At 31.4% G+C, this 25,514-nt stretch overlaps 2 protein-coding genes across 3 annotated transcripts; one reads left to right on the top strand and one right to left on the bottom strand.

Moving 5' to 3' along the window:
- Positions 1–4,874: 4,874 nt before the first annotated feature.
- On the top strand, positions 4,875–19,904 carry LOC101252601 (protein REDUCED CHLOROPLAST COVERAGE 2). Of its 2 annotated transcripts, none has more exons than XM_010324908.4 (23): positions 4,875–5,523; positions 6,419–6,480; positions 6,969–7,061; positions 8,470–8,542; positions 9,564–9,917; positions 10,833–10,897; positions 11,300–11,431; positions 11,555–11,596; positions 11,687–12,193; positions 12,298–12,455; positions 12,553–13,045; positions 13,210–13,272; positions 13,359–13,460; positions 13,718–14,026; positions 14,112–14,204; positions 14,296–14,397; positions 14,474–14,578; positions 14,912–15,045; positions 16,273–16,456; positions 16,553–16,684; positions 16,767–16,879; positions 16,974–17,055; positions 17,149–19,904. In XM_010324908.4, exons 1-23 carry the CDS (start codon positions 5,454–5,456, stop codon positions 19,261–19,263), a joined length of 5,583 nt encoding a protein of 1,860 aa, XP_010323210.2. In that variant the 5' UTR covers positions 4,875–5,453; the 3' UTR covers positions 19,264–19,904. The 2 variants fall into 2 exon arrangements, with proteins under 2 accessions (XP_010323210.2, XP_010323209.2); XM_010324907.4 differs by having other exon boundaries at positions 16,755–16,879.
- A 489-nt stretch (positions 19,905–20,393) lies between these two features.
- Positions 20,394–23,724, bottom strand: LOC101252897 (heptahelical transmembrane protein 2-like). Its single transcript, XM_004242578.5, has 4 exons — positions 23,291–23,724; positions 23,095–23,190; positions 22,955–23,012; positions 20,394–21,250 (listed from the first exon to the last, which is right to left on the bottom strand). The coding sequence occupies exons 1-4, from the start codon at positions 23,542–23,544 to the stop codon at positions 20,576–20,578; spliced, it is 1,083 nt and encodes a 360-aa protein (XP_004242626.2). The 5' UTR covers positions 23,545–23,724; the 3' UTR covers positions 20,394–20,575.
- Between the last annotated feature and the right edge of the window lie 1,790 nt (positions 23,725–25,514).

Below are 25,514 nucleotides of genomic sequence, written 5' to 3'. Positions count from 1 at the left end.
AAATAAATTTATCTATAAATATCTTATCAAAAAATGAAATTCGAAAAGGAATGAATTAAATTAAAATGAGTAAAAAATCAGACATAACCATGCACACCAACTCTAACAAAAGCAAAATTATTAATTTTATGGATTTTTTATTATGATTATTTGTGATATGTTAATTAAATAAATTAATGATTTTAACGAGTTTTCTAATAAATGAATATGAGTTATATATTTAACATAAGTCAACTCAAGTTTAATCGAACAAATTGTAAAACGAACTGATATCTCGTTCTCTTTTACCAATGAGCCTTTTAGTAATGCATTGAAGTTCTTTGGTAATCGATTGATAATCAAATGAAGTGATTTTGATCAGTTTACTAATCGATTTTTCGTTTGTAATTTCTATTTGATTGAATGAATTTCTTTCATTATTGAATGTTTTTGGTCATCAAGTTATGTGACATAACACAAAATTAATTTTCATGGATATTTTATCTTCACATCTAAAATATTTATTATAATTATCTTTTACACGTTTTATAAATAAAGTTAATTAAGAGAGACGCTTAACTATTACTAATCATAATATAATTTCATAAGTGAAATATTTTTAGTTTTTAAAAATATACCTAACAAAGGTAAATTAATTAATTTTATTTTGAATATTTAAAATATGATAAATAATTAAAACTAAGTATTTTAAAACCACTCAAATAATTTGAGACAAAGTTAGTAAGAAAAATACTAATTGGATAGTAGTAATCGTAAAAATATTTAATTTGTTTAAACTTTAAAATACATGCTTTCCCTCTATATTTGTACCATTGTAGTTAAATTATTAGGGCATATCTTTCTATTTTAAATTATCTGTCGTATTTTTATTTTATAGTATTTTTTATAAAAATATTAAATAAGAGAAATATTTAATTATTTAATTATTATTTCTTCATTAAATACTCATTCTATTTGGGTGTTTGTAACCTTCAAAAACAATTACTTAATATTAAAAATAAAATAGTTTTTTTTAATATATAACTTTTTAAAATGATAATAATTTGAGACGGAGGAGATAGTTTGGGAGCCCTTTGATTACGAAATCACCTTTATTAGAAAGCGTTTTATTCTTTGATGTAAATCTTTTTATCATAATTTTAAACTTATTCAAATTTTAATAAATATATCAAATATCGAATGAAAAATATTTTTCGAAAAAAAAGGTGATAAAAGAAAACAGTTATAATATGCTTTTTCATGCCAAGAGCATAAATACAAAAACACAAACAAAAAATATCAATTTAATTTTGTCTGTCTGTACTTTGGTGCTTGTACTTGGGTCACATATTTTATTTTCTTATTTTAGTAGTCAAATCATAATTATAAGAGTAGTATATATAAAAAGAAAAATTATTTAAAAATATTCCACACAAGTTAGAAATAGTAATACTTATTATCACTTTTTGACCTTGTCTTTGAAATAATTATTATTATCGTAAAGTTTTAAATCCTTTAATATTATCGAAAAATAACGATCTATAAAGTTTACACCACAAAAAAGGTGAGGAATTTAGAGAACATCTAGTAAGTTAAACCAAAATTTAGAGTTTATCATTAAAATTTAGTTATTTCATCTTAACTTTTAGAAACTCAATCTATGTAAAAACTAAAACATTTAAATCAAGTGTATAGCCCAAATGTATTCATGAAAAATATTATCTAAATATTTCAATAAACAACTTTTTAAAATAATATATTATACACAATAATTACAAAAAAAAAGAAAAAAAACTTTATTAGTTTTGTTTAGTTATTAAATAAATTATAATTATAACTAGATAACAGTTAAACAAACCGATTATAATTCATCATTTAGCCATTTTCATTCGATTTATTTCGATTTAACTAACTTTTAAGTATGGTGCAATGGATAAAACTATTCCTTTTTTAATTATATAACCTGATTTCGACATCTAATATTAAAACATCCTTAATAAGAAAAGTTACTTTCGAATAGGTCTTATTCAACATAAATATAAATTAATCGATCTTTAGTGAAAATATCATACACGAATTAAAAAAACGAAAACATAAAATGTTTTAAGGAAATAGTACTTGCCCTTTAAAGTCATGACTCTAGTGTGACATTACATGAAGCCCTAAAAAATCATACCATTCAATAGCCAAAATTCTACACCTCCTAGTTTCTAAATAGAGGCTAGAAATTAAAGAGATACAAATTTGAAATTTTATATGACTGAATTAAAATTATATTTACCTAAATTTAAATTATTATTTTTTTGTTTGAAGTTCATATACACTATGATTGAAATTTATACATATATAATTAAAGATCAACCACTTTTACTTAATCGGTTAGATTCGAGTTGTATAAACGAAAAGAAATCAATATACAGATTTTATTATGAGAAAATAAACTTATTCAATATGCATATCTAAATTAATTGAACTCAATTAATTGGTTAGATTCGAGTTGTATATACGAAAAGAAATCAATATACCAGTTTTATTATGAGAAAATAAACTTCTTCAATATACATATCTAAATTAATTGAACTCAATTAATTGGTTAGATTCAAGTTGTATAGCCGAAAAGAAATTGATATACAAGTTTTATTATGAGAAAATAAACTTATTCAATATGCATATCTAAATTAATTGAACTCGTATATCAATTGATGAAAATAATAATTTGAAAAAAAAAATCTAATAAAAAACATATTGGTGCTAACTTGTTAATGCATCTTCAAAACTATATAATAATTATCTTTATAGACGTGGCAATTAATTAAACCTTAAAATTAAATCTACTTTATCCTCTAAACCAAATCTAAAATGATCTTTTTTGCTTTTTCTTTCTTATTTTAGGAAAATAAATTTAAAAAAAAAAGGTCAAATAGTTTGAACATGATAACAAGCTATTTTAACTTTTTCTTGAATCTAGCTCCTTCTAGACTCCTCTAATTCCTAAAAATTATCAAAAAAAAAAAAAAAAAAAAATAAAATATTGAATTCTATTAAATTTGTAATTTTTATTGTGGTTCAACAATTATGTAAAATACTTTTTACTAAAACCTTTTTATTTTAAAGGTTCAAACTTAATATTTTGATTGAAAATAGATCAATCTAAGCCACTCATCACTCATCTACTTTGCTTAACTTTGGTTTAATCATTTGGTATATGTAGTTTATTTGTTGATTAACTTAAATTTATGTTTAGATAAGCTGGTTAAGTGGATAAAGTTTTTGTTTCTTATAATAAAAAAATTAAGTTATTTTTGCTACTCGTTTGATTAATTTAGATTCGTAGAAGATCAGTTGTCAAAAGAAAATAAACTATCTCCTTGAATTAGTAATTGTTTTAAAAACGAATTCATAAATGACATGTAAAATTCACGTGTAACTTTTATTATAGCTCCGACGTCGTAGAGTAAATTTAAGATTTAGATTCAATACTTTTATTTAAAATGGACTAATGTGAATTATCCACCATTCTCTTAATTAACTTTGTTTATTAATTGTCTGATATTCACAATCTATTCATCAAATTAATTCAAATTTGTGTTGAACAGATTCACTAAAAGATGAAATAAATTTAAATTTGAAATATCTGAGACGGCGGCCCAAACCATTTTACATGTCCCTGTTAACTAAACCATCCACCACCCTAATTAACTTTATTCATTCATTGTTTTATATTCACAATTCCTGTTTAAATTTGTGCTCGATGGACTCGCTAAGGTGAAAAAATATTTCTCAACGTTTAAATCTGAAATATCAAAAGTGAAGGTACCTAAACCATTTTATCTGTCCTTATTAACTCAACCATCCACCACTCCCACGGTAAAACATTTCTCAATGTTCAAATCTGAAATATTAAGAGTGGGAGTAACCAATCTATCATAATCCCTAATTAATTGAACCATTCAGCACTCCCCTAATTAACTTTGTTTATTAATTGTTCGATATTCACAATCTACTTATCTAACTAATTCGAATTCATGTTGAACAAATTTAAAAGACAGTAAAGCATTTTTCAATATCTAAACATGAAATATTAAGAGCGGAGGTATTGAACCATTCGCCACTCCCCTAATTAACTTTGTTTATTAATTGTTCGATATTCACAATCTACTTATCCAACTAATTCGAATTTACGTTGAACAAATTTACAAGACGGTAAAGCATTTTTCAATATCTAAACATGAAATATTAAGAGCGGATATACCTAAGCCCTCGTATTCCATCCCTAATTAATTGAACCATTCACCACTCCCCTAATTAACTTTATTTATTAATTGTTCGATATTCACAAACTACTTATCAAACTAATTCAAATTTATAAATAACCGATTTATAAGACGGTAAAACATTTTTCAATATCTAAACATGAAATATTAAGAGTGGATATACCTAAGCCCTCGTATTCCATCCCTAATTAATTGAACCATTCACCACTCCCCTAATTAACATTGTTTATTAACTATTCGATATTCACAATTTACTTATCAAACTAATTCAAATTTATAAATAACCGATTTATAAGACGGTAAAGCATTTTTTCAATATCTAAACATGAAATATTAAGAGTGAAGGTATCCAAACCCTCGTATCACATCCCTAATTAACTAAACCAACCACTCATCTAATTAACTCTGTATATTAATTGCTCAATATTCACAATCCACAACTAATTCGAAATTACGTTGAACAAACTAACAAGACTATAAAACACTTCTCAATATTCAAACTTTATATATTAAGAGATGAGGTATTCAAACCATCCTATTTTTAACTTTTTTTAAAAAAAAAAATTATTATTTATTAAAAATAAAACAAAAGACTAGTGAATGTCAAGATGAAAGAATTGGAAGATAAATGAGAGGTCTAAAATTGCCAGCCTTACATTCTTTTTGATATACAAACAACAAAAGATCTCTTAGGCTACTATGGCTTGGAGATTGTATTACCTTATCCTATCTCCAACAACAACAAAAAAAAAAAAAAAAAAAATGAAAAAATGAAAATAAAAATAAAATATTAATCCTCTCTTATATTCATATATTTTTTTTCCACTCTATATCTCTTCTCTTTTCATATTTCTTCTTAGATAATAATATACTCACAAGAACTACTACTACAAAAAAATAATAAAATTAATTTATAAAAAAATTTAAACTCTTATTATATATTGTTTAATTCCCCTTATCTTCCTTTGTCTCATTTCATAACATTTTTACATCTTATCTTTGCTTCATTCAAGTTCTCTCTTATTTCTTCTTCTACTTCAACAAAAAATATTGAAATAAAGTTCACATTTTCTTGATACATATGAATTTTCATTAATCTTTTTATTCATGTGAATTATATGGGAATTTGAAATTCTTTTTTTTTTTTTTGGGAAAAAATTAAAATATATATTCATTGAAGTTTGATTGAAGGGAGAAAAAATGGCTCCCAAAACAGGAAAAGCTAAGCCACACAAAGCAAAGGGAGAGAAGAAGAAAAAAGAAGAGAAAGGTATTTGTGCTATATCTACTTTATTATCTTTTTTTTTAAAAAAAATAAATATAATTATATTCAATTTTAAATAAATTATCATGGATTTTTCCTATTGTTTTTTTTTTTTGATAGTAATTATGAAAATTTTATTTTAAGTTCTAAATGTTTTTACTATGCGTATTTGTCAATTCCAATGTAATTTCTATCAAAATTTCTTTATATATTGTATTTGATAATATTTATCAAAATCTTATTCAAGGGAGTTAAATTGCTAATTGTTATGCTCATAAATCTAAAGGTTCTAAATATTTGTCAATTTCAAAGTAATTTCTATATATATTAATAATAATTATCAAAAGTCAAATAAGTTTATAATAAGTCATATTTTTATTAATTCCGACATAATTTTTTTATATGAGTGATCGAAATATGGTAGAGTTATTTTTATTTGATATAATTTCTTTCTATATCTATGAATATTTTTTAAAAATCATAATATTTTTTGTTTTGTAATGAATTTCGTGATGTAATTACAGTTAAATTAATATTCTACTAAATTAAAGTTATATCATCCAATTATAATAGCAATGTTTATTCAATTAGACTTGAATTGTTAATGTATATAGTAAAATTTATTTGAAATTATTTAAGTTATATTATTATAACAAAGATTATCAACTTCTCGATAATGTCTTCTTGAAAATATATATTTTCATTTTATAATAATTGTATGAGATGATAAAGTCTACACACTAATAGTTTACACAATTTGATAATAATTATTAAGATAATTTTTGTGTATAACTAAATCTCAAATATAAATAATTGGTTAGCAATAAGATATATCTTTTAATTTTTATTTATTTTATTTAATTTTACATTTTTCTAATCTTAACAATTTTTTGAATTACAGTTCTGCCAAATGTTATAGAGATAACGGTAGAAACACCCAACGACTCACAAGTGATGCTTAAGGTAAAGTTAACAATGACAATTACTTTATTAACAATAGAGGTCGTTTGGTGCGTGGTACGAGGTAAATTATACAAGATAAAATTTATATCATATTTGATTAACGATATAAAATTATCTTTACATTGCCAATCAAAAATATATAAATTCTATCTCAATCTTAATCCTGTTATCTCATCTTATACAATCAAACTTGGAGTTGTAGTATTCCTCCTCCAAAGTAAATAAGTTCATACGATCAATGGTTTGATACGCGGAATAAGATGATATATTTTCAGGTTAAAATTGAGATAAATTGACACTCTATTTGGTGGAAGAGAGATTTTCGACCCCACGTAATATGAATTTCATCCAAATTCGAGATTGTTATATCTCACCCTACTATGTGGGAAAACTAATAAAAATATTTAATTTCGAAATAATTTAATCCGCGAATTAAACGATTTCGTAAAATAATTCATTTTGGTCAATTGCAATGGTTGACATTATAGGGGATATCAACGGACAAGATTTTAGATGTGAGAAAGCTCTTAGCCGTCAATGTAGAGACATGTCACGTGACCAATTACTCCTTGTCACATGAGGTAATATTTTGTATTTATTTATTTATTTATTATTATTATTATTATTATTATTATTATTATTATTTTGCATATTTTTCTCTTTTAATGTCATAATAATGGCCTTTACCTTACATTTTTTCAAATATATATGTTTTTTTTGTGAAAGAAGTTCGAAAGCAAAATACTAAAAAAAAAAACAATAAGAAAAGTTTAATGTGTGTGGAGCTTAGCTATTTAATTTTGAACCAAGGATATTATTATATTTCGTATTTTAGATAAAATTTATTTACTTGTTTTAAATTTTTTTATTTTGTTTCAATACTCGCATTTATTGTCGATTAAATCAGAATTGACGTTTGAGAATAAGTTTTGTATTTGGAGAGTGAAGTGCTCCCAAACAAAGACTTAAACTCAAAATATTTAGTTAATTTTTTTTTTTAAAAAAAAATCATCATTTTATTATATCAGATTTACTAGAGTTAAATTTCAAAATTTTAAAGAGTAGTGTAATTTACTTTAATTGATTGCTAGTTAATACTCCTTTTGAGAAAAAAATATTTCATGTAATTAACATTATATTCTTAAAAATAAGTTTTAATGTAATTGTATTTCACTAATAATGTTGTTATAAATATTGGCCACACTATTGATTTAACTAGTAAGAAAATACATACTCTTTTTTTTTTTTTTTTATGTATTTAGAAAATTATTATTTGAAGAGACTAGTGTATTTTTCCAAATATATTAAATATTCAAAAATTAATTCATAATTGTATTTATCTCAAACACGTTATAAAGTGAATCTTTACTTAATCATATTTTCTCATTTAAATTATATTATAAATAAAAATAATCTATACTTGTATAAAATTTCAAACTTGTTTTGATATTCTTTATTTGAATTGACGGTCTTCAAAAACAATACAAAAATATTTGTATTTTCACAAGATATTATGCATACACACTATACGTGTGGATGACATTATATATCTTATTGTATTATAAGTTATAATAGTTTCATACATGCTTTATTTAAATTGAAACATTTCGAAAACAGTCTTTCTACTTTCACGAGATAGAGATATACAGAAGGAGATTCTATTTGTAGAGTTACACTGAGTATATCGTCATTGTATAAGTAATACTTTCAAATACATTTTGATTCTTTTTATTTGAAACGACAGTCCTCACATGATCGAACCCTTATAGATTATGGTTGCTGTTGTATAAGTAATAATCGTTCCAAACCTATTTTGATACGCTAATTTACTTATGTTGAGATTTTTTCGTAATAATTTCTCGATCTTCATACGACGAATAAAATCTCGATATTATATCGAGTATATATTATCGTATAAATAATAATAATATTTTTTTATTATATATTATATATAAATTCAAAAAAAATAAATTTTTGGAATGGGGACAGGTGAGAGGAACAAGGCTAAAAGATTCGGTGGAAATTGTGTCGCTAAAACCGTGCCACCTCAGCTTAGTCGAAGGTACTTTTCTTTATGCTCATGGTCCTACTTATATATGCACTATTATTAACCACATATTATATCGATATCGAAAATTTCGATTCGATAATTTATAATTTTAAAAAAATATTATATTATAATCATCGTAAATTATTAGTGTGATTTAGAATCTAAAGAATTGATGATTGACTATTTAGTATTTCATCGCCACACTTACTGACATTTCGATGATTTTATTATTGATAAGTCACGAATATTTATCATCCACGAATAGTTATTACTAATATTTATATAGTATTACTAGCTATTTTTTATATATAAAAATATGATAGTCGTCAATTATTATTATCATTCATCAACTATCATTATTCATCGTCATAACTATTAATACTAGCCATTATTTACAATTATTACTATTGATAATCAACTATCATTAAAATAAGTACGATCAATTACTAGTATCAGCCACGTCATGTATCATCAACCGTATTATCAATTGATACGATTGTCACCAACCACCATTTACAATTATTACTATCGCGAATAATCAACTGTTATTACCAATACAATCATTAATCACACTATATATCACTAACTATCATTATCGTTATAATTTGTTCATCGTTAAGACATTAACCGTAACTTTCTACCACGTTATTACTATTAATCAATAATACATACGATCATCACTATTAATCAGTATTGTCTAATAGTAAATATTACTTTTTAAAAAAAAAATTATTTTAATTTTAATTTTTTTTATTGCTACGACTTTCATCAACCGCCATTTACAATTATTACTATCGCCAATAATCAACTGTTATTGCCAATACAATCATTTATCACACTATATATCACTAGCTATCATTATCACTATAATCTGTTCATCGTTAAGGCATTAATTGTAACTTTCTACCACGTTATCACTATTAATCAATAATACATACGATGATCACCGTTAATTATTGTTGTCTAATACTAAATATTACTTTTTTTTTTTTTTTTAAATATTTTAATTATAATTTTTTTTTTTGGGGTGCAGAGGATTATACAGAAGAACAGTCAGTGGCGCATATCAGAAGACTTCTCGACATAGTTGCATGCACCACTTCTTTCGCCGGTTCATCTTCTTCAACCAAAACCACCGGTCGAACCGGTACTGAACCCGGTTCAGAAAATGCACTCTCCGAACCTAAATCAGGCAAGACCAAACCTCAGGAACCGAAGAAGGCCGGCGCTAAACCGTCAAAGCCAGATGGCGTCGCCGCCGTATGTGACGGCGTCGATGCCGGTGAAGCGGCGGAGAAAGGTGACCCCGCGATGATGTGTCCTCCGCCGCGACTAGGACAGTTCTATGATTTCTTCTCGTTTGCTCATCTCACTCCTCCGATCCAATGTGAGTTTTTTTTTTCTCTCTCTAGTAATTAAATTTATTATTGTATCCTATTGTATTGTTTTGATGAATACAGTATTTGAATAGATTGTATGGTTCTGCATATTGTTTCATAGTGTATCGTATTGTATTATATTGTGTTGTTTCTCTTATTATCATATTATTTGTTGGTGTTACTATTTTCTCTATTGTATTCACCTTTCTTTCTTGTTTTGTTATGATTTATTTGAGTTGCGAGTGTATCAGAAACAACATTTCTAACTTCGTAATAAGGTTAGGTAGGAGTAAGGTTGTGTATGCACTACCTCTCGAGATCCCCCACTATGAAATTGCACTTCTGTTAATAAGGTTAGTTAGGGGTTAGGTTGTGTACGCACTACCCTCTCCAGACCCCCACTATGGAATTGCACTTCGTAATCAGGTTAGGTAGGGGTGTAGGGGTACTCTCGAGACCCCCACTATGGAATCGCACTGGGTATGTTGTTGTTGTTGTATTTTTTACTCTCACTCATATAACTTCAATTTTAGAGTAGAAGGTTAGTAGACAGTCACGCTGTCTAGTTTTCCTCATCAGTGGTATTAGTATGTTTATTTTGTCCTATTTTCTTATACTACTTCTTATTGTTTCATGTTGTTTGTTTGCTTCTGTTATCGTATTATTTGTTGGTGGTACTAGTATTCTCTTATTTATTCTGTTTTTCTTCTTGTTTTGTTATACTTTACTTGAGTTGAGAGTCTTACTGAAAACAACCTCTCTACCCTCGTAAGGTAGGGGTAAGGTTGCTTTAGTGAATGCACCACCCTCCCTAGACCCCACTATGGGATTGCACGGGGTATGTTGTTGTTGTATTTTTTGTTCTTAGTCAGAGCTGCAATTTTATTTAAATGTATAAAAAATCTTTTGTTTGTATTTTGCAGATATTAGGAGATCAAGTCGACCATTCCTTGAGGATAAAACAGAAGATGATTTTTTCCAAATAGATGTGAGTTTTAATATTTATCTGTGACAATGAAACCAGAGTAAGCTGATTAAAATAGCTGATAAGTAGTGCTGGAACTTGTTTTTTATAAATAAACAACTAAACTGTATGCATAGAAGTGCTGAAGCTAATGTTCCCGTTTATAAAAGTAAAAGAAGACTTCTGAATCTTGTGGTGTTAAACTAAAGATATATGGAATGTACCAAAATGTCCTTAAATCTTGTGGTCTTAAACTTACCACGTGGAAAATTGAAACTAAAGAGTAACCACAAAAGGAACAAAACATTTCTTTAGAAGTAGACTAAAAACGAAGTAGGATAAAGGGGAGTAGTAACAAATAGTTAATGTTTTTGGGAGTGATAAAGATAAGGTAATTTGAATATGGTTTTTGAATTCACATTACAGGTCCGAATCTGCAGTGGCAAGCCAACAACAATTGTTGCTTCTAGGACAGGTTTCTATCCTGCTGGAAAACGCGCTCTTTCAAGTCACTCTTTGGTTGGATTGTTGCAACAATTAAGTCGAGTTTTTGATGCTGTGAGTAAGAATGCATTTTGTTAAAGCTTATATCGTCTATCTGATCATAAAGATTCACTCTGTAGTGACATTGACTATATATGCCGTTTCTTTGTTGATTGTTTGTTTGTTTGTTTGTTCTAGGCATACAAGGTTCTCATGAAAGGATTCACTGAGCATAATAAGGTTAGTAATATTCATCAATTTGAAAGTAGTTGTCTTGAGTTCGAGAATAAGCAAACAATGAATGCTCAAGAATGTCACTTTTGCTTACAGTTTGGGAATCTTCCTTATGGTTTTCGAGCAAACACATGGGTTGTCCCTCCTTTTGTTGCTGACTATCCAGCTACTTTTCCACCACTTCCCATGGAAGATGAGCATTGGGGAGGAAACGGAGGTGGACAGGGAAGAGATGGTAAGCATGATCATAGGCCGTGGGCGAAGGAATTTGCTATCCTGGCTGCAATGCCTTGTAAAACAGCGGAAGAAAGGCAAATTAGAGATAGGAAAGCGTTTCTACTGCACAGTCTATTTGTCGATGTATCAGTTCTCAAAGCAGTTGCTTCCATAAAGCATCTAGTGGACAACAGCTCTAGTTCTACAATTCCATACGAGGAAAAAATTGGTGATCTTCTTATCTCTGTGTCAAAAGACATTCCCGATGCGAGCAAGAAATTGGACAACAAAAACGATGGCATTCAGGTGCTAGGCATGTCGCCTGAGGATCTTGCAAAGAGAAACTTACTAAAAGGCATAACTGCAGATGAGAGTGCAACTGTTCATGTCAGTTTGCATATAAATATGTTTGTAATTCATCATTTATCTACAAGTTGATTTTGTTATTTGGTGAAGCATTCATATCTTATGATCGTTATGTGTTGTTGCAGGATACTTCTACCTTGGGTGTAGTGGTGGTTAGACATTGTGGCTACACAGCTATCGTAAAAGTTGCAGCTGAGGTGAACTGGGGGACAAATCCCATTCCTCTGGATATTGAAATAGATGATCAGGCAGAGGGAGGTGCAAATGCGTTGAACGTTAACAGGTCAGTAGAGTTGGCCAGAATCAGATGCCAATAAGATCAATATATGTACGCATTCTTCATGAACTATTCTACTAACGGCATTCTTCATCTTATGCAGCTTGAGAATGCTATTGCACAAGTCATCAACTCCTCAGCCATCTAGCCAAGTACATAAATTACAAGGCACAGATGTCGAAGACGTTCTAGCTACTAAGTCTTTAGTAAGACAAGTGCTCGACGATAGCTTGCAGAAGTTACAGGAAGAAGACAGTAAACAAGTGAAATCTATTAGATGGGAGCTGGGTGCATGTTGGGTGCAACATCTGCAAAATCAAGCCTCCGGGAAAGTTGAGTCTAAGAAAACTGATGAAGCTAAAGTAGAGCCAGCGGTAAAGGGTCTTGGAAAGCATGGTGGTCTGCTGAAGGAAATTAAGAAGAAGTCAGATGACAAGAGCAGCAAAGCCAGTTCAGGGAACGAAGTTTCTTCAGGTGATGCTAACAATAAAGAGCTAGAGAAGCTAGACGAGGAAATGGAAATTCTTTGGAAAAAGGTGCTACCTGAAGCAGCATATTTGCGCCTAAAGGAATCAGAAACTGTTCTTCACCTTAAGGTGTGTTGCTGTCTTTTATACCCATACCGTTCCTTGCATGTTTAGTTTCAAAACTGCAATGTATGAAACAATAGTCCCGATGGGTCACGTGTAAGATAGATCTGTCATGCTTCATCATCATGTCCAGTTCTTAAACTGTATTCTGGTTCTGTTTATTTTGGCAGTCACCCGACGAGTTGATCAGTATGGCACATAAATACTACGCTGATACTGCCCTTCCAAAACTGGTCAGTGCCTCTATATACTTGCATGTCCATCCTGCTTCTTGAAATTGAACTAACTCTCGCTGGCTACAAATTTGAACTTTTGAAAGGTTGCTGATTTTGGGTCACTGGAGCTTTCACCCGTCGATGGAAGGACACTGACAGATTTCATGCACACCAGGGGTTTGCAAATGTGCTCCTTGGGGCGCGTGGTAATTGCTTCAGGCCTTAAAATCTCAATAAATCTATGCAGTCATTTCTAACTTTATTAGTGCAATGCCCAGCCCCCTAATTTCCCTATACTTTGAGTAAAAGGGAAGCATAGATTTCTAATCAGCTCTAAAAGCACTTATAGGCATTGGAATATAATATTTGAATAGCAATAGTTTTGTCTGCAAGTTCAACTTCTTATTTTTGTTTTAATTTCTAAACTTAATATTTAACTTTGAACTTTTGCTTCTGATGTCAGGTGGAACTTGCAGACAAACTTCCTCACGTTCAATCTCTTTGTATTCACGAGATGGTTGTTCGAGCTTACAAACACATACTGCAGGCTGTTGTGGCAGCAGTTGATAATATTGCTAATGTGGCTGCATCAATAGCTTCTTGTTTAAATGTATTGCTCGGGACTCCGTCTGCAGAAAATGGTGATTCAGATGATGACTTGAAATGGAAGTGGATAGAAACTTTTCTTTTGAAGAGGTTCGGGTGGCAGTGGAAGGATGAAAGCCGGGAGGATCTGAGAAAATTTGCCATTCTTCGAGGTCTTTGTCATAAGGTATACAAATTCGATACTAAAAATTTGGTGTCTGGGCCTTGGTAAATCTTACCCACCTCATCCATACTAACAAATAATATTTCAGGTAGGACTTGAGCTTGTTCCCAAAGACTATGATATAGACTCTCCATTTCCTTTCAAGAAGTCGGATATCATAAGCATGGTCCCCGTGTACAAGGTATGCAAACTAGTTTCCAATGTCAGATGCAGAATGTGAATAATTAGGAGGAACCTTAGGAAGTTTTGACAATTGTGGATGTTCTCAACAGCATGTTGCATGCTCATCAGCGGATGGGCGTACGCTGCTGGAATCATCGAAAACTTCTCTGGATAAAGGCAAACTGGAGGATGCTGTAACTTTTGGAACTAAGGTAACATTTTGTGGTTCAATGGCTTGTCTTGATAATCATTCAAGGTCTCGAACTGAGATTTGTTTTAATTTGGAAGGCACTCTCAAAACTCGTTTCTGTATGTGGTCCTTACCATCGAATGACAGCAGGTGCATACAGTCTCTTAGCTGTGGTACTCTACCACACTGGGGATTTTAATCAGGTATAAATTTATATTATACATTCTGAAATATGGCCTCACAACTTTGATAAATGCTGGCATTTTTTCTAACTGGCTAGATAACTGAAATACTAGTCTGTTTATGTTATGTGTGCATCCTCTTCCATGCATTGGACATGGAAAACAGTAATCATTTGCTACTTGTGTTATGTGAGATGTAGGACATATTTTAGTCGGTAGAACTTTAAAAGCAGAGTGTTCTATTTCACGAAAAAAAACTTTTATGTAAATTCAGCATGTTGCGTTTTCTGATCATAATTGCTTCATTTGTTACAACACTAATTCTCTTATATATGTAATGATTCACCCTATCAGGCTACTATCTATCAACAAAAAGCTTTGGATATTAATGAAAGAGAACTTGGACTTGACCACCCAGATACAATGAAGAGTTATGGAGATTTAGCAGTTTTCTACTACCGACTTCAACACACAGAGTTGGCATTAAAGTATGTTTACCCCTCTCTTCCTCATGGAATCTCTGGCATGCAAAGTCGTGATTTTTTTTTTCATTGCTCGCCTTCAACTCTAGTGTGATGGAAACTTACAGCATAGATCCCTATTGATTAATCTGATGTACATCCCTTCATATTTATCTGGTTTTTGAATAGCTTCTCGTATTCATCAACTTAAAAAGAATAAATCAACTGCAGAGCTGGCTGTCAGACTTACAGTTATTTGGCCAAGCTGCCGAAATTAACTTATTTTGATAAGTACTTCTTATCAAAAGTGCTTTTTGAAAAAAAAGTGTTTTGGTCGAGTAGCAGTTGTGGTTCCTAAATAATTTGAGAAGTGCTTTTATCAGTAATTTGTGTTTGGCTATTATTTTCAAAAAGTGCTTTGAAGTGTCAAATTACGAAAAAGGAAGTTAATGCTAATTTTTATTTGGTAAGCATGAATTTCTAATAGGGTAATCTTGTCCCAAAAAAGAAAATCTAAAGCGCTTATTTTTTGGAGAAGCTACTTTTTCAGCTTCTTCTACTGTCCAAAAGCGCTTATTTCTTCGCCAGAAGCTTGGCCAAACACCTTCATTCTCTAAGTAAGACTTTTCAAAAAGAAGATTAGCTTTGCAGAATCTTATCTAAATGGGCTATTACTATTCGCCATTGCTTCTTGCAGACTTCCTTCCCAGAAGAAACTCCTCTTGCAGATCTTCTTCCATTCCTCGTTTTTTTTTCTTTTTTTACCCCTCTCTAGGTGCTCCCACCTTTTTGCTCCCTTGGTGTCTCGAACCCACAATCTTAGGGTTTGAGTTGGAGGGTGATTACCACCTGAGCAACCCCGTCTTGTCCCTTGTGACTTCTACATCACAAATAGAAGATATAACAATGGCTCTGTTATGGAAATAAGTTGTTTATGTACGGGACCAGATCTTGTGTAATTATCCTTGTGCCCCGGGAAAGGCTACGAGGCTTACGGTTTGAGTTTTGCCTTCCCGATTCTATTTAATGCCACTTATTAGAAGATATTTGTAGCTTTATTGATTGAGCATGATGCAGCCTGAAACATGTCGTGAAAGGAAGGGACTGAAACTGGTAGTATTAGATAAATAATGGCATAACCATGCCAACTTCTTTGTGTTTATGTAACTTTCATGACTTTTTCCTTGCATCATCTTGTATGAGAACACTTAGTAATGTTTAATGACAAACTGATTGTTGTTTTTCTTTATTCAGGTATGTCAATCGTGCCCTCTATCTTTTGCATCTTACATGTGGACCTTCTCATCCAAATACTGCTGCAACATATATAAATGTTGCAATGATGGAGGAAGGTCTCGGAAATGTCCATGTGGCACTCAGGTACCTTCACGAGGCTCTTAAGTGTAACCAGAGACTTCTTGGAGCTGATCATATTCAAGTAATGTCTCTCGTCTATCTCTATTATGTTTGTGTCCAGAAGATCAGCCCGTTGACATTTTAAATTTTTCTTAACCCAAATGTTTGTTCCCTCCAGACTGCTGCCAGCTATCATGCTATTGCAATTGCTCTTTCTTTAATGGAAGCATACTCCTTGAGTGTTCAACATGAGCAAACTACACTTCAGATACTGCAAGCTAAACTTGGACCCGATGATTTACGTACTCAGGTATAAATCAGTTTGAAGTCTGGTTATTCAGTTTGTTCTCGGTGATGAACCTCGTGGCAATCTTATTCAGAATTTTCTGCAGGATGCTGCGGCATGGCTTGAGTATTTTGAATCTAAAGCACTTGAGCAGCAAGAAGCTGCACGAAATGGTACCCCGAAGCCTGATGCTTCTATCTCTAGCAAAGGCCATCTAAGGTAGTAATATTCTTTTTGATTCAGTAGTTTCTTTTTCCTGTTTCATACTTGCATACGCTAATCAAAATTTTGTTTTCCTATTTGGTATGCGTAGTGTCTCGGATTTGTTGGATTACATAGCTCCAGATGCTGAGATGAAAGCTAGAGAAGCGCAAAAGAAGCAAGCTCGTGCAAAGGTTGAGTTTCTTTCTCCTAATGTACACGACCATTTTCTATTTAGTTCACTTTACTGAAGTATCCTGTTTAAATTCCTCATTTATCATATATAGGTTAAAGGCAAAGCAGGACAAAATGGGGGAATAGCTACCGATGAATTTGAGAAGGATGAACTTCTTTCTCCAACTAGTCCTGTTGTGGAGAACTCCAGTGATAAAGAGAACAAGTCGGAATTAGAGAACAAATCAGAATTGAAGATTGCAGAACCCACACCTAAGGAATCTGAACACATTTTGATAGAGCAGACACTACTGGAGAAAAATGACGATGTGATATTAGAGGATACCTCTGAGGAAGGATGGCAAGAGGCTTTACCCAAAGGTCGTTCAACAATGGGGCGTAAGATTTCTAGTTCTAGGAGACCTAACCTTGCAAAACTTAACACCAACTTCACGAATGCTTCCCATTTACCAAGAGCTCGAGGTAAAACCACTAATTTTCCTTCTCCAAGATTGACTCCAAATGAATCTGCGGCATCATCTGGGCTATCTCCTGCTTCAAAGAAGTTTGTGAAGAGTGCTAGTTTCAGCCCTAAGTTAAACAGCGCTGCTTCACCATCTGGTGGTACTGAGAGATCTTCTAAGCCCAAATCGGCACCGCTCACCCCTGCTCAAGCTGAACAAGTTGTCAAAACTAATTCAATTGTCAGCTCAATCAGTGTTCAGGCAGCTGGAAAACTGTTTTCTTACAAAGAAGTTGCTTTAGCTCCACCTGGTACCATTGTGAAAGCAGTGGCAGAGCAATTGCCAAAGGATAGTAATTCAGAACAAAACAAGGAGACTGTGGCAACTGATTCAACTCTACCGACAACAGCGAGGACCAATGATGGAGAAAAGGCTCAGAAAGTCGGTGAAGAGAAGCAACATGATGATTCCGGTGAGAAAACCAATCAAGCAGTCAATGACGCTCAACAAAGTAAAGAGAAAGCACCTGTATCATCCGAATCTTCTGAGGGGACAAAAGCTGACACTTCTGGGGAGAAGGACGGAGTTGTCACAGCTTCTACAAATAGCTCCGTTCCGGGTATCCAAAATAATGGTTCCAGTGATTCAAATGCTACTTCCAAAGTCAATATTCTGGAAAGCAAAGCTGCTACTGATTTAGTGACAGAGAAGGATGCTTGTCTTACAAATGAAGGAGCTGCAGTTAAGGAAAAGAATGATGATGAACCTGGTGATCTAGGAAGTGTCACATTGCCAACTGGAGTAGATAAAGATATTACTAGCAATGCTAGTACCGTGCCTACTGAATCAGACCAGCAAAGTGATTCTGAGACTGTAAAAGAAGCATCCAAGAAACTTTCGGCAGCTGCACCACCATTTAATCCATCACCCATTCCAGTTTTTGGCACTATCCCAGCACCAGGTTTCAAGGAGCATGGAGGAATATTGCCCCCTCCTGTGAATATCCCTCCTTTGCTTCCTCTGAGTCCTGTTCGTAGATCACCACATCAGTCAGCAACAGCACGAGTTCCGTATGGTCCACGCTTGTCAGGTGGCTATGGTAGGTCTGGAAATCGAGTTCCACGAAACAAGCCTGCTTTTCTCAATGCTGAACCTAATGGGGATGCCAGCCATTTCGCTATTCCTAGAATCATGAACCCACATGCAGCTGAGTTTGTCCCTGGACAACCATGGGTTCCAAATGGCTTTCCGGTTGCTCCAAATGGTTACATGGCTTCACCAAATGGTATGCCTGTTTCACCAAATGGATACCCGATATCACCAAATAGCATACCAGTATCTCCAGATGGTTCTCCAGCATCCTTGAACAGTACACCAGTGACTGAAGACGGAATTTCCATATCTCCAATTGAAGCAGGAGAATCCCCTTTAGCTGTGACTGTGGAAGAAGCTGCTGAAAATCACGATAAAGCGGTGGTTGGTGGGACTGAAGTGGAAACCTCCAGTAGTTTGGTAACTGATGAGACAGAAAGTCAGCAGATCATGCAGGATCAGGAAGATGTAGAAAAACTACATGACATTCCTAACGATGATGAGAAATCACCGTGTGAAAATGGAGAAATGTCTGTAGATACTCCTGCACTATCTGATGAGATTACTGCTTCAAAAGAAACGTGTAATACTGTCGTTCTTGAGGAGAAAGGAACCAAGCGTTGGGGAGATTATAGTGACGGTGAAAATGAGGTTGTTGAGGTAGCAAGTTGAAGAGATACAACTTTCATGTTAAAAGCGTTGACCTGCTCTTCGTCAATTGGTTTTTTGTGTCTTTTACTTTACAGCTGACCGGGTATCTCTGAAGGCTAGAAACTGAACCACAGAGCTGTTTGTTTTCCTGCTTAGATGTCCTGTGAAGATCAAAACCAAGTACTGCGCTGACTTCCTGGTACAGTTTGACTTGGTTGAAGCAAACTTATTGGAATTTTTATTAGCACGACCACAGGTTGCTGCACAGAGAAAAAATAATTGTATCGAATCCTAAAGGAACTGAGTCGTATTTGTTTATTTCACTTCTCTCTTCAATTTTGTGCACTCGAACAGAAGATGCAAAAGATTGCAACTCTTTCGAGTTTGTCAGATGATACGATTTGAGATTAACACCAGTGCATGGGAAGCAAATCATCTTCTGAAATCGAGTTCAAGATTGACTGTTTTCTCGTCGCATACCCTTGCAATAACCAGGTTTGGATGCTGATTACTTCTCAATCTAATAAGTGATGCTTCATAGTTTTAGTGTAGAACTTTTTGTATAGAGTAAAGACAAATTCATGGATTTTGTAATTTTATCTTACCATTTTGTTTAAGTGCAACTCTATGGTTTCTTGAAATCTAGTAATCTACTCTTCTAACTTGCTTTCCCATTTTTACCATATGCTGATTTATTTTGTACTATTTATTAAAGTTACCCCGTTTAATCCCACAAATGGGGTCATAAATGTGCTCGGGGAGGTTGGTGTGACGCAACCTCACCCCTACCTTGTGAAGATAGAGAGGATGTTCCCTATGGATCATGGGGAAATAAAAGAGCCATTTTAGAGGTAATTTCTCTTTGTTGCTTCACTCAAGCTAAGTTATTTTTATGAGTTTTGTGATAATCACTAGTTTACATATTCAGAAGTTTGGATTTCATAATCCAATCGTTCTTGAGCTTATAATCTTTCACGCGGAGTCGGTGAAAGGGGGTGTGACTTAGACAGTCTATCTCAATGTAGTCAACAACTTGAATTATTGACCTATAGGTCAAATAGAGACAACTTTATCGTTGCTCTAAGATTCCCTTTTTAGAGTAAACGATAAATTTGTAAACTTGTACACTTCCATGTCATGGATATAAGCACTTCAAGAGAATCAATGTGATGGTGGATTAATTGAAACTTCCAGTAAAATTACGAAGTACAAAAAAAAATAAGTTATGTACAAAATGCTGGAGTACATGCATTAACCTAACTCCTAATTGTGTGAAAAAGAATGTTGAAGTTTCAATCCCCCCTTTGCAGCCATGTCTACCCCATCATATGATTCATTGCAGGGTGGGCAATCCCATACCTCGTCGCCAGTCCATAATAACGAGGGATGCTACACAATGTGCTAGTGCTGCTGCAACGACGAACACATGAAAGATCTGATGGCTATGTCCTACAAGATCAAATGCACCAGGTTTGCATCTTTCTGGAAATCTTGTTATGTAAAATACTGCCCCAGTAGCATACAAAATGCCCATGATTATCTCATAACTTAGAGCCAATAGTACTTGTGGATGACCATAGTGAAGGAAAAGTGCATGTGTAGCTGGGATCAGTCCTGAGAAACCCATAGCTAGAAACAGAGTAGCCCTAAAGGATCTGAAACGACCGGAGAAGAGGGCCGGGGAGAGGAGGGTGATGATGGCAAGTATACCAAATATAGTAATGGTGGTTAGGTAAAAGATACACCAGTGTGGTTGATCACAGAAGATATAGTAAATTGGGCAAAAGAAAGAACAGACTATCATGAGTGAAATGCCAGCATAATCTAATCTCCAGAAGAAGAGGTTATATCTAAGTGAATGACAAGCAAATAAATGGGAAAGTGTGCTGGCTATTAAACAACCCATAGCTCCTCCTAAGAAAACAAACCAAGGCCATATGGCTACTTCATAACCATCTCTATTTATGTCTAGAAATGATGGATTTGTTATTTGTCTGGCATAAGAGTCCTGCATTCAAAAAAATTAAACTATATGATGCCTTTGTTTTTGTTTTGAGCGGATTCTGTTTGTTTAACTGAATCCAGTATTTCGACATGGAAAAACAAACATATGTCATAAATCACTAAAATTTCAATAAATATTAAAGTTTGAACTCATAACCTCAAAAGTACAATTAATTCAATATTAAGAACCTTAAAAATTGAACCCGTCAAGTTTAAATTTTTGATCCGCTTATGTTCAAAACAAGCCGCCCCGGAGAAAGGGGTTGCATTCACTTTATTTGGAGCATAAGTCGAGGATCTATCAAGAACAATTTGAGAATCTTAGTAGCTTAGTTGATTGACAATCTAAACTTTTACCTTGTTGAAGAGAATCTGATTCTCCATCTAGTAATTCTCTAATCCATCTATTTTCTCTATCTCAATTTATGCATCGAATTCTACTCGTACGATTACACTAGCTATTAGGTATGTTGTTTTTTTCGAGTAGCATCTTCCATTCCACTAAACAATGTAATATGTAATGTAACTAACTAAAATTTAAAAAATTCCTAAAATAAACAATAACAAAAACTTTATCGTACACACTCCACGTAGATATATATAAATAAGCATTTCGATTTTTTCTTTATTTACCAACAAAAAAAAAGTCAATTTTTTTCTCCACTATTCACGGAAGATAAAAACAGGAAAAAACAAAAAGAACAACAAAAGCACCAAAATTAGGAAAATATAGAAAAACAAACCAAATGCATGTGATATACAGCTAAAATATCACCTAAACAACTCAAGCTCTAATCAATTCAAAATTGCAAAATTTTCAGCACATTAATAAAATCTAATCTAAATTAAGCAATAAAAGGTACTAGATTTTTTTTTTTTTTTGTGTTTGACTATATGAAATATAAGGAAAATTTTGGAAATTATGACATGAAGCAGATATTTATGTGTATAAAATATTTAATATAAGAAATTTAAAATTAATTTTTCAATAAATACTTATGAAATGTTTCCTGTGTTTCTATTAATTGTTATTAGTAAATGTTAGTTTGGTTCTTTTTTTTTTATTATTGACAAGATTAAATATTATATTCCTTCCGTCGTTCAAAATCTGTCTTGAAATATTTGTTATTTTAAAATGAATTGTGTTTTCGTTATTTTATTCGTACTAGTAATTATATTTTTAAAAATTACAAACACCTTAATTCTGGAAAAATATATCTTAAGACATAAATAAATGTAATATCTTCGAACATCCCTCCTAATTACTCTTTTATTTTAATTTATTTGTTTGATTTTGTTTCATGAGCAAGTATATAAATTTTTTGAATCTAAATATATTTGATCTTATGGTTTTAAACATGTCATATGAAAAATTAAAATTAAAGTTTTAAAAAAATAAAATAAATTGAAACAGATGAATATTATTTTTATAAGAGAAATAAAAAAGATAATTTGATGCACCAGTACGGATTCAAAAAGGACCGAACCATCACAAAAATTTATTATACGGAATCTTAAAATATATTATGAAATAACTCAAACTTATATCCTTTTGATTACGTGATAATTTTATCGGATACGTTAATATTTCTCGAAGGACGTGTAAAAGAAAAACATGAGTAATCAAAAGATCCTAATAAAACGTGTTACCTACAATGCCTCTAACATTTCGCGCCAATATATGCAAAAAGTTGATCGGAAAACTCACCGGAAAAGAATCGCCGGAGCCATTATTCTTCATATTCATCCATTCATCACCCGTTCCTCTGTTCATCATCATCCAATTTCAGTTAAAAAATGACCAAATTAGACACAAAACACCGTCGAAATTAATTTAAAAAATCGAACCTGAAAATTCCGGCGAACAAATTCTCCACCGTCGTTGTCTTCTCCGTCAAACTCATCACTGTCAATGTCACAAACACCACAAATCCTCCCAAATGCCTAATCAAAAATACACAAAATCCCCCCCAAAAAAATCAGAAAATAATTTCAAAAAAAAAAATCAAATCTCAAATCAGCGAAAATTAATTCTCCTCCTTACGTCCATATATTTAGCGTTTCATTATGCCATGAAAATAAGCTGAGAGCAATATCCTTCAAAGGCCATTCACATCGATAATAATCTCTGATGAATTCGTTATCCTGAAGATATTCAGGTAATGCTTCGTATTTTACCAATTTTTTTCTCCGATCTAATTTCTGATCGTTTATTCTATTTGTTTTATCGATTCGATCTGCTGAGTCGACTCGTTCGCCATCTCTGAGTTTTGAAATCTTCTTTCCTCTTCGTTTCATTTTAGCGAACGAGCGAATTTTAGCTCCGACGAGTCAACCTCAGCTCCCGGCGAATTTTCGCCGGAAAACTTTGAATTTTTCGCCGGAAAACTTTGAATGAATGTGTGTTAAAAAAAATGCTAATTTTGTATCAAATGTGAAAACTAATTGAAAGTTGGCAAAGACATACAAATATTTATAGTAAGCAAATGACGTGCAGCCACTAATTATTATTATTATTATTATTTTAAATAAGATAAAATAATAATTAAAAAATTAAATTAATTTTTTTAAAAAAATTTCCAGGGTGTTTTTTTTTTGTTTTAATTAATAAGAGAGGAACACCGATAAACATGGTGTTTAAGTTCTACGTACGGACATACGATAGTAGAGTAGATCACAGTCACAAATAAATCATTATAATAAATATTTATTTGTAATATGATAAAAAAATTATAATAACAATCGGTTGTAATAGATTAAATCACACTGATCGTTCAAATATTTTCCTAATTTACATAAATTGGTAGATTTACTTCACATATGTTATGAATATAAGATTATAAATATGTGTTTTTCTCCTTTCTATAGTAATTTTCCTTAATTAGTGTATCTTTCAATTTATTAAACTAAATTATCAATATTTATAATTCAATAATGAAACATAGTTTACATGCATAGTGTCATTCAATATTATAATATATCTTTCAATAAATCGATTTGAGAAGGTACAATGTACGTTTATTTTATACCTAATTTTGTAGGATAAATAGACTATTTCCGATATATAGATATTCTTTCGGTGAGATATAAAGTTAAAACTTATTCAGATCTTATTTTTATTTTTAAAAGATAAATAGACTATTTTCAATACATTCTCAAGAGTATTTTATATGTGAGATATAAAGATAGAGTGTACGCAGATCTTATCTCTATCTTTATAGCTATTTATTTTCGATACAATTCTTGATGAATATCCTATGAATGAGATATAGAGATGGTGTATACTATGTCGCAAAGTTTATCTCTACTTTTACACAGAGGTTATTTTCGATAAAACCTAAAATTAAAAAAATCAAAATAGATTTGACATCTTTCATCATTTTACTTTTTTAAGTTAAGATTTTCTTTTTTAATTTTCTTTTTAAAGAAATGACATTCCATTTTAGTGTGAGTTAAATTAAAAAAAGAAAATGAAATTTTTAAGATGAGGGAAGGTGAAAAATGTTATTTGAGTGATATGTTAATTTTTAAATATTCTTGATAAAATGAAGTTGGTGGATTCACGTGCTATTATATTATCTATGGCTAAATCTTAAAAGATTGTTAAGACGTGAGGAGATGTTAAATTAGCATAATTTTAGATATGCTTTTTGCGATAATATTTTAGATATGCTTTTTGCGATAATCTTAAAATATTTTCAAGTTTTTGGTTTGTTGCGAAAGAATATTTTCTAACAAAATATCTATATCGAAATTAATGATAATATCAACAAATTGAAGTGTTTTGATGAAACTTTTACTTACTACTATAATTAATTTAGTGTTTAATTATTTGTCGGAAGTAAATAATATGAAATAGTTACTATTAAAATAAAACGTAAAATAAAATGATTTTTGCCCATAAATAAAGAGAAAATGACTTTTATCATATCAAATACTGAAAAAATAAATAAATTTACTTAAACATTTTGAATATCGAATGGTTAAATCAAAGGGTCTCAACCACCAAAGACTTCCACATAAATATATTTTCCTTAAATCATTTTCCTTTCGAACCAAGCACACACAAAAATTCTAATTATATTCGTATCGAAAAAATAGAATTTTCGTAGATAAGAAGTATTCAACTCTTTGAGTGACCCTCATTCCTAGTTTATACAAATCCATTTTAGGGCCCGTTTGGATGTGCTTAATAAAAGCAGCTTTAAAAAAGTACTTTTGAAAGTGCTGAAACTTATTTTTAAAATAAGCAGTTATGCGTTTGGATA

This window comes from Solanum lycopersicum, chromosome 7 (assembly GCF_036512215.1).
Source record: "Solanum lycopersicum chromosome 7, SLM_r2.1".
Classification (NCBI taxonomy): domain Eukaryota; kingdom Viridiplantae; phylum Streptophyta; class Magnoliopsida; order Solanales; family Solanaceae; genus Solanum; species Solanum lycopersicum.
Note: the sequence above shows the minus strand (reverse complement) of the source record. Positions and strands in the feature narration are given on the sequence as shown.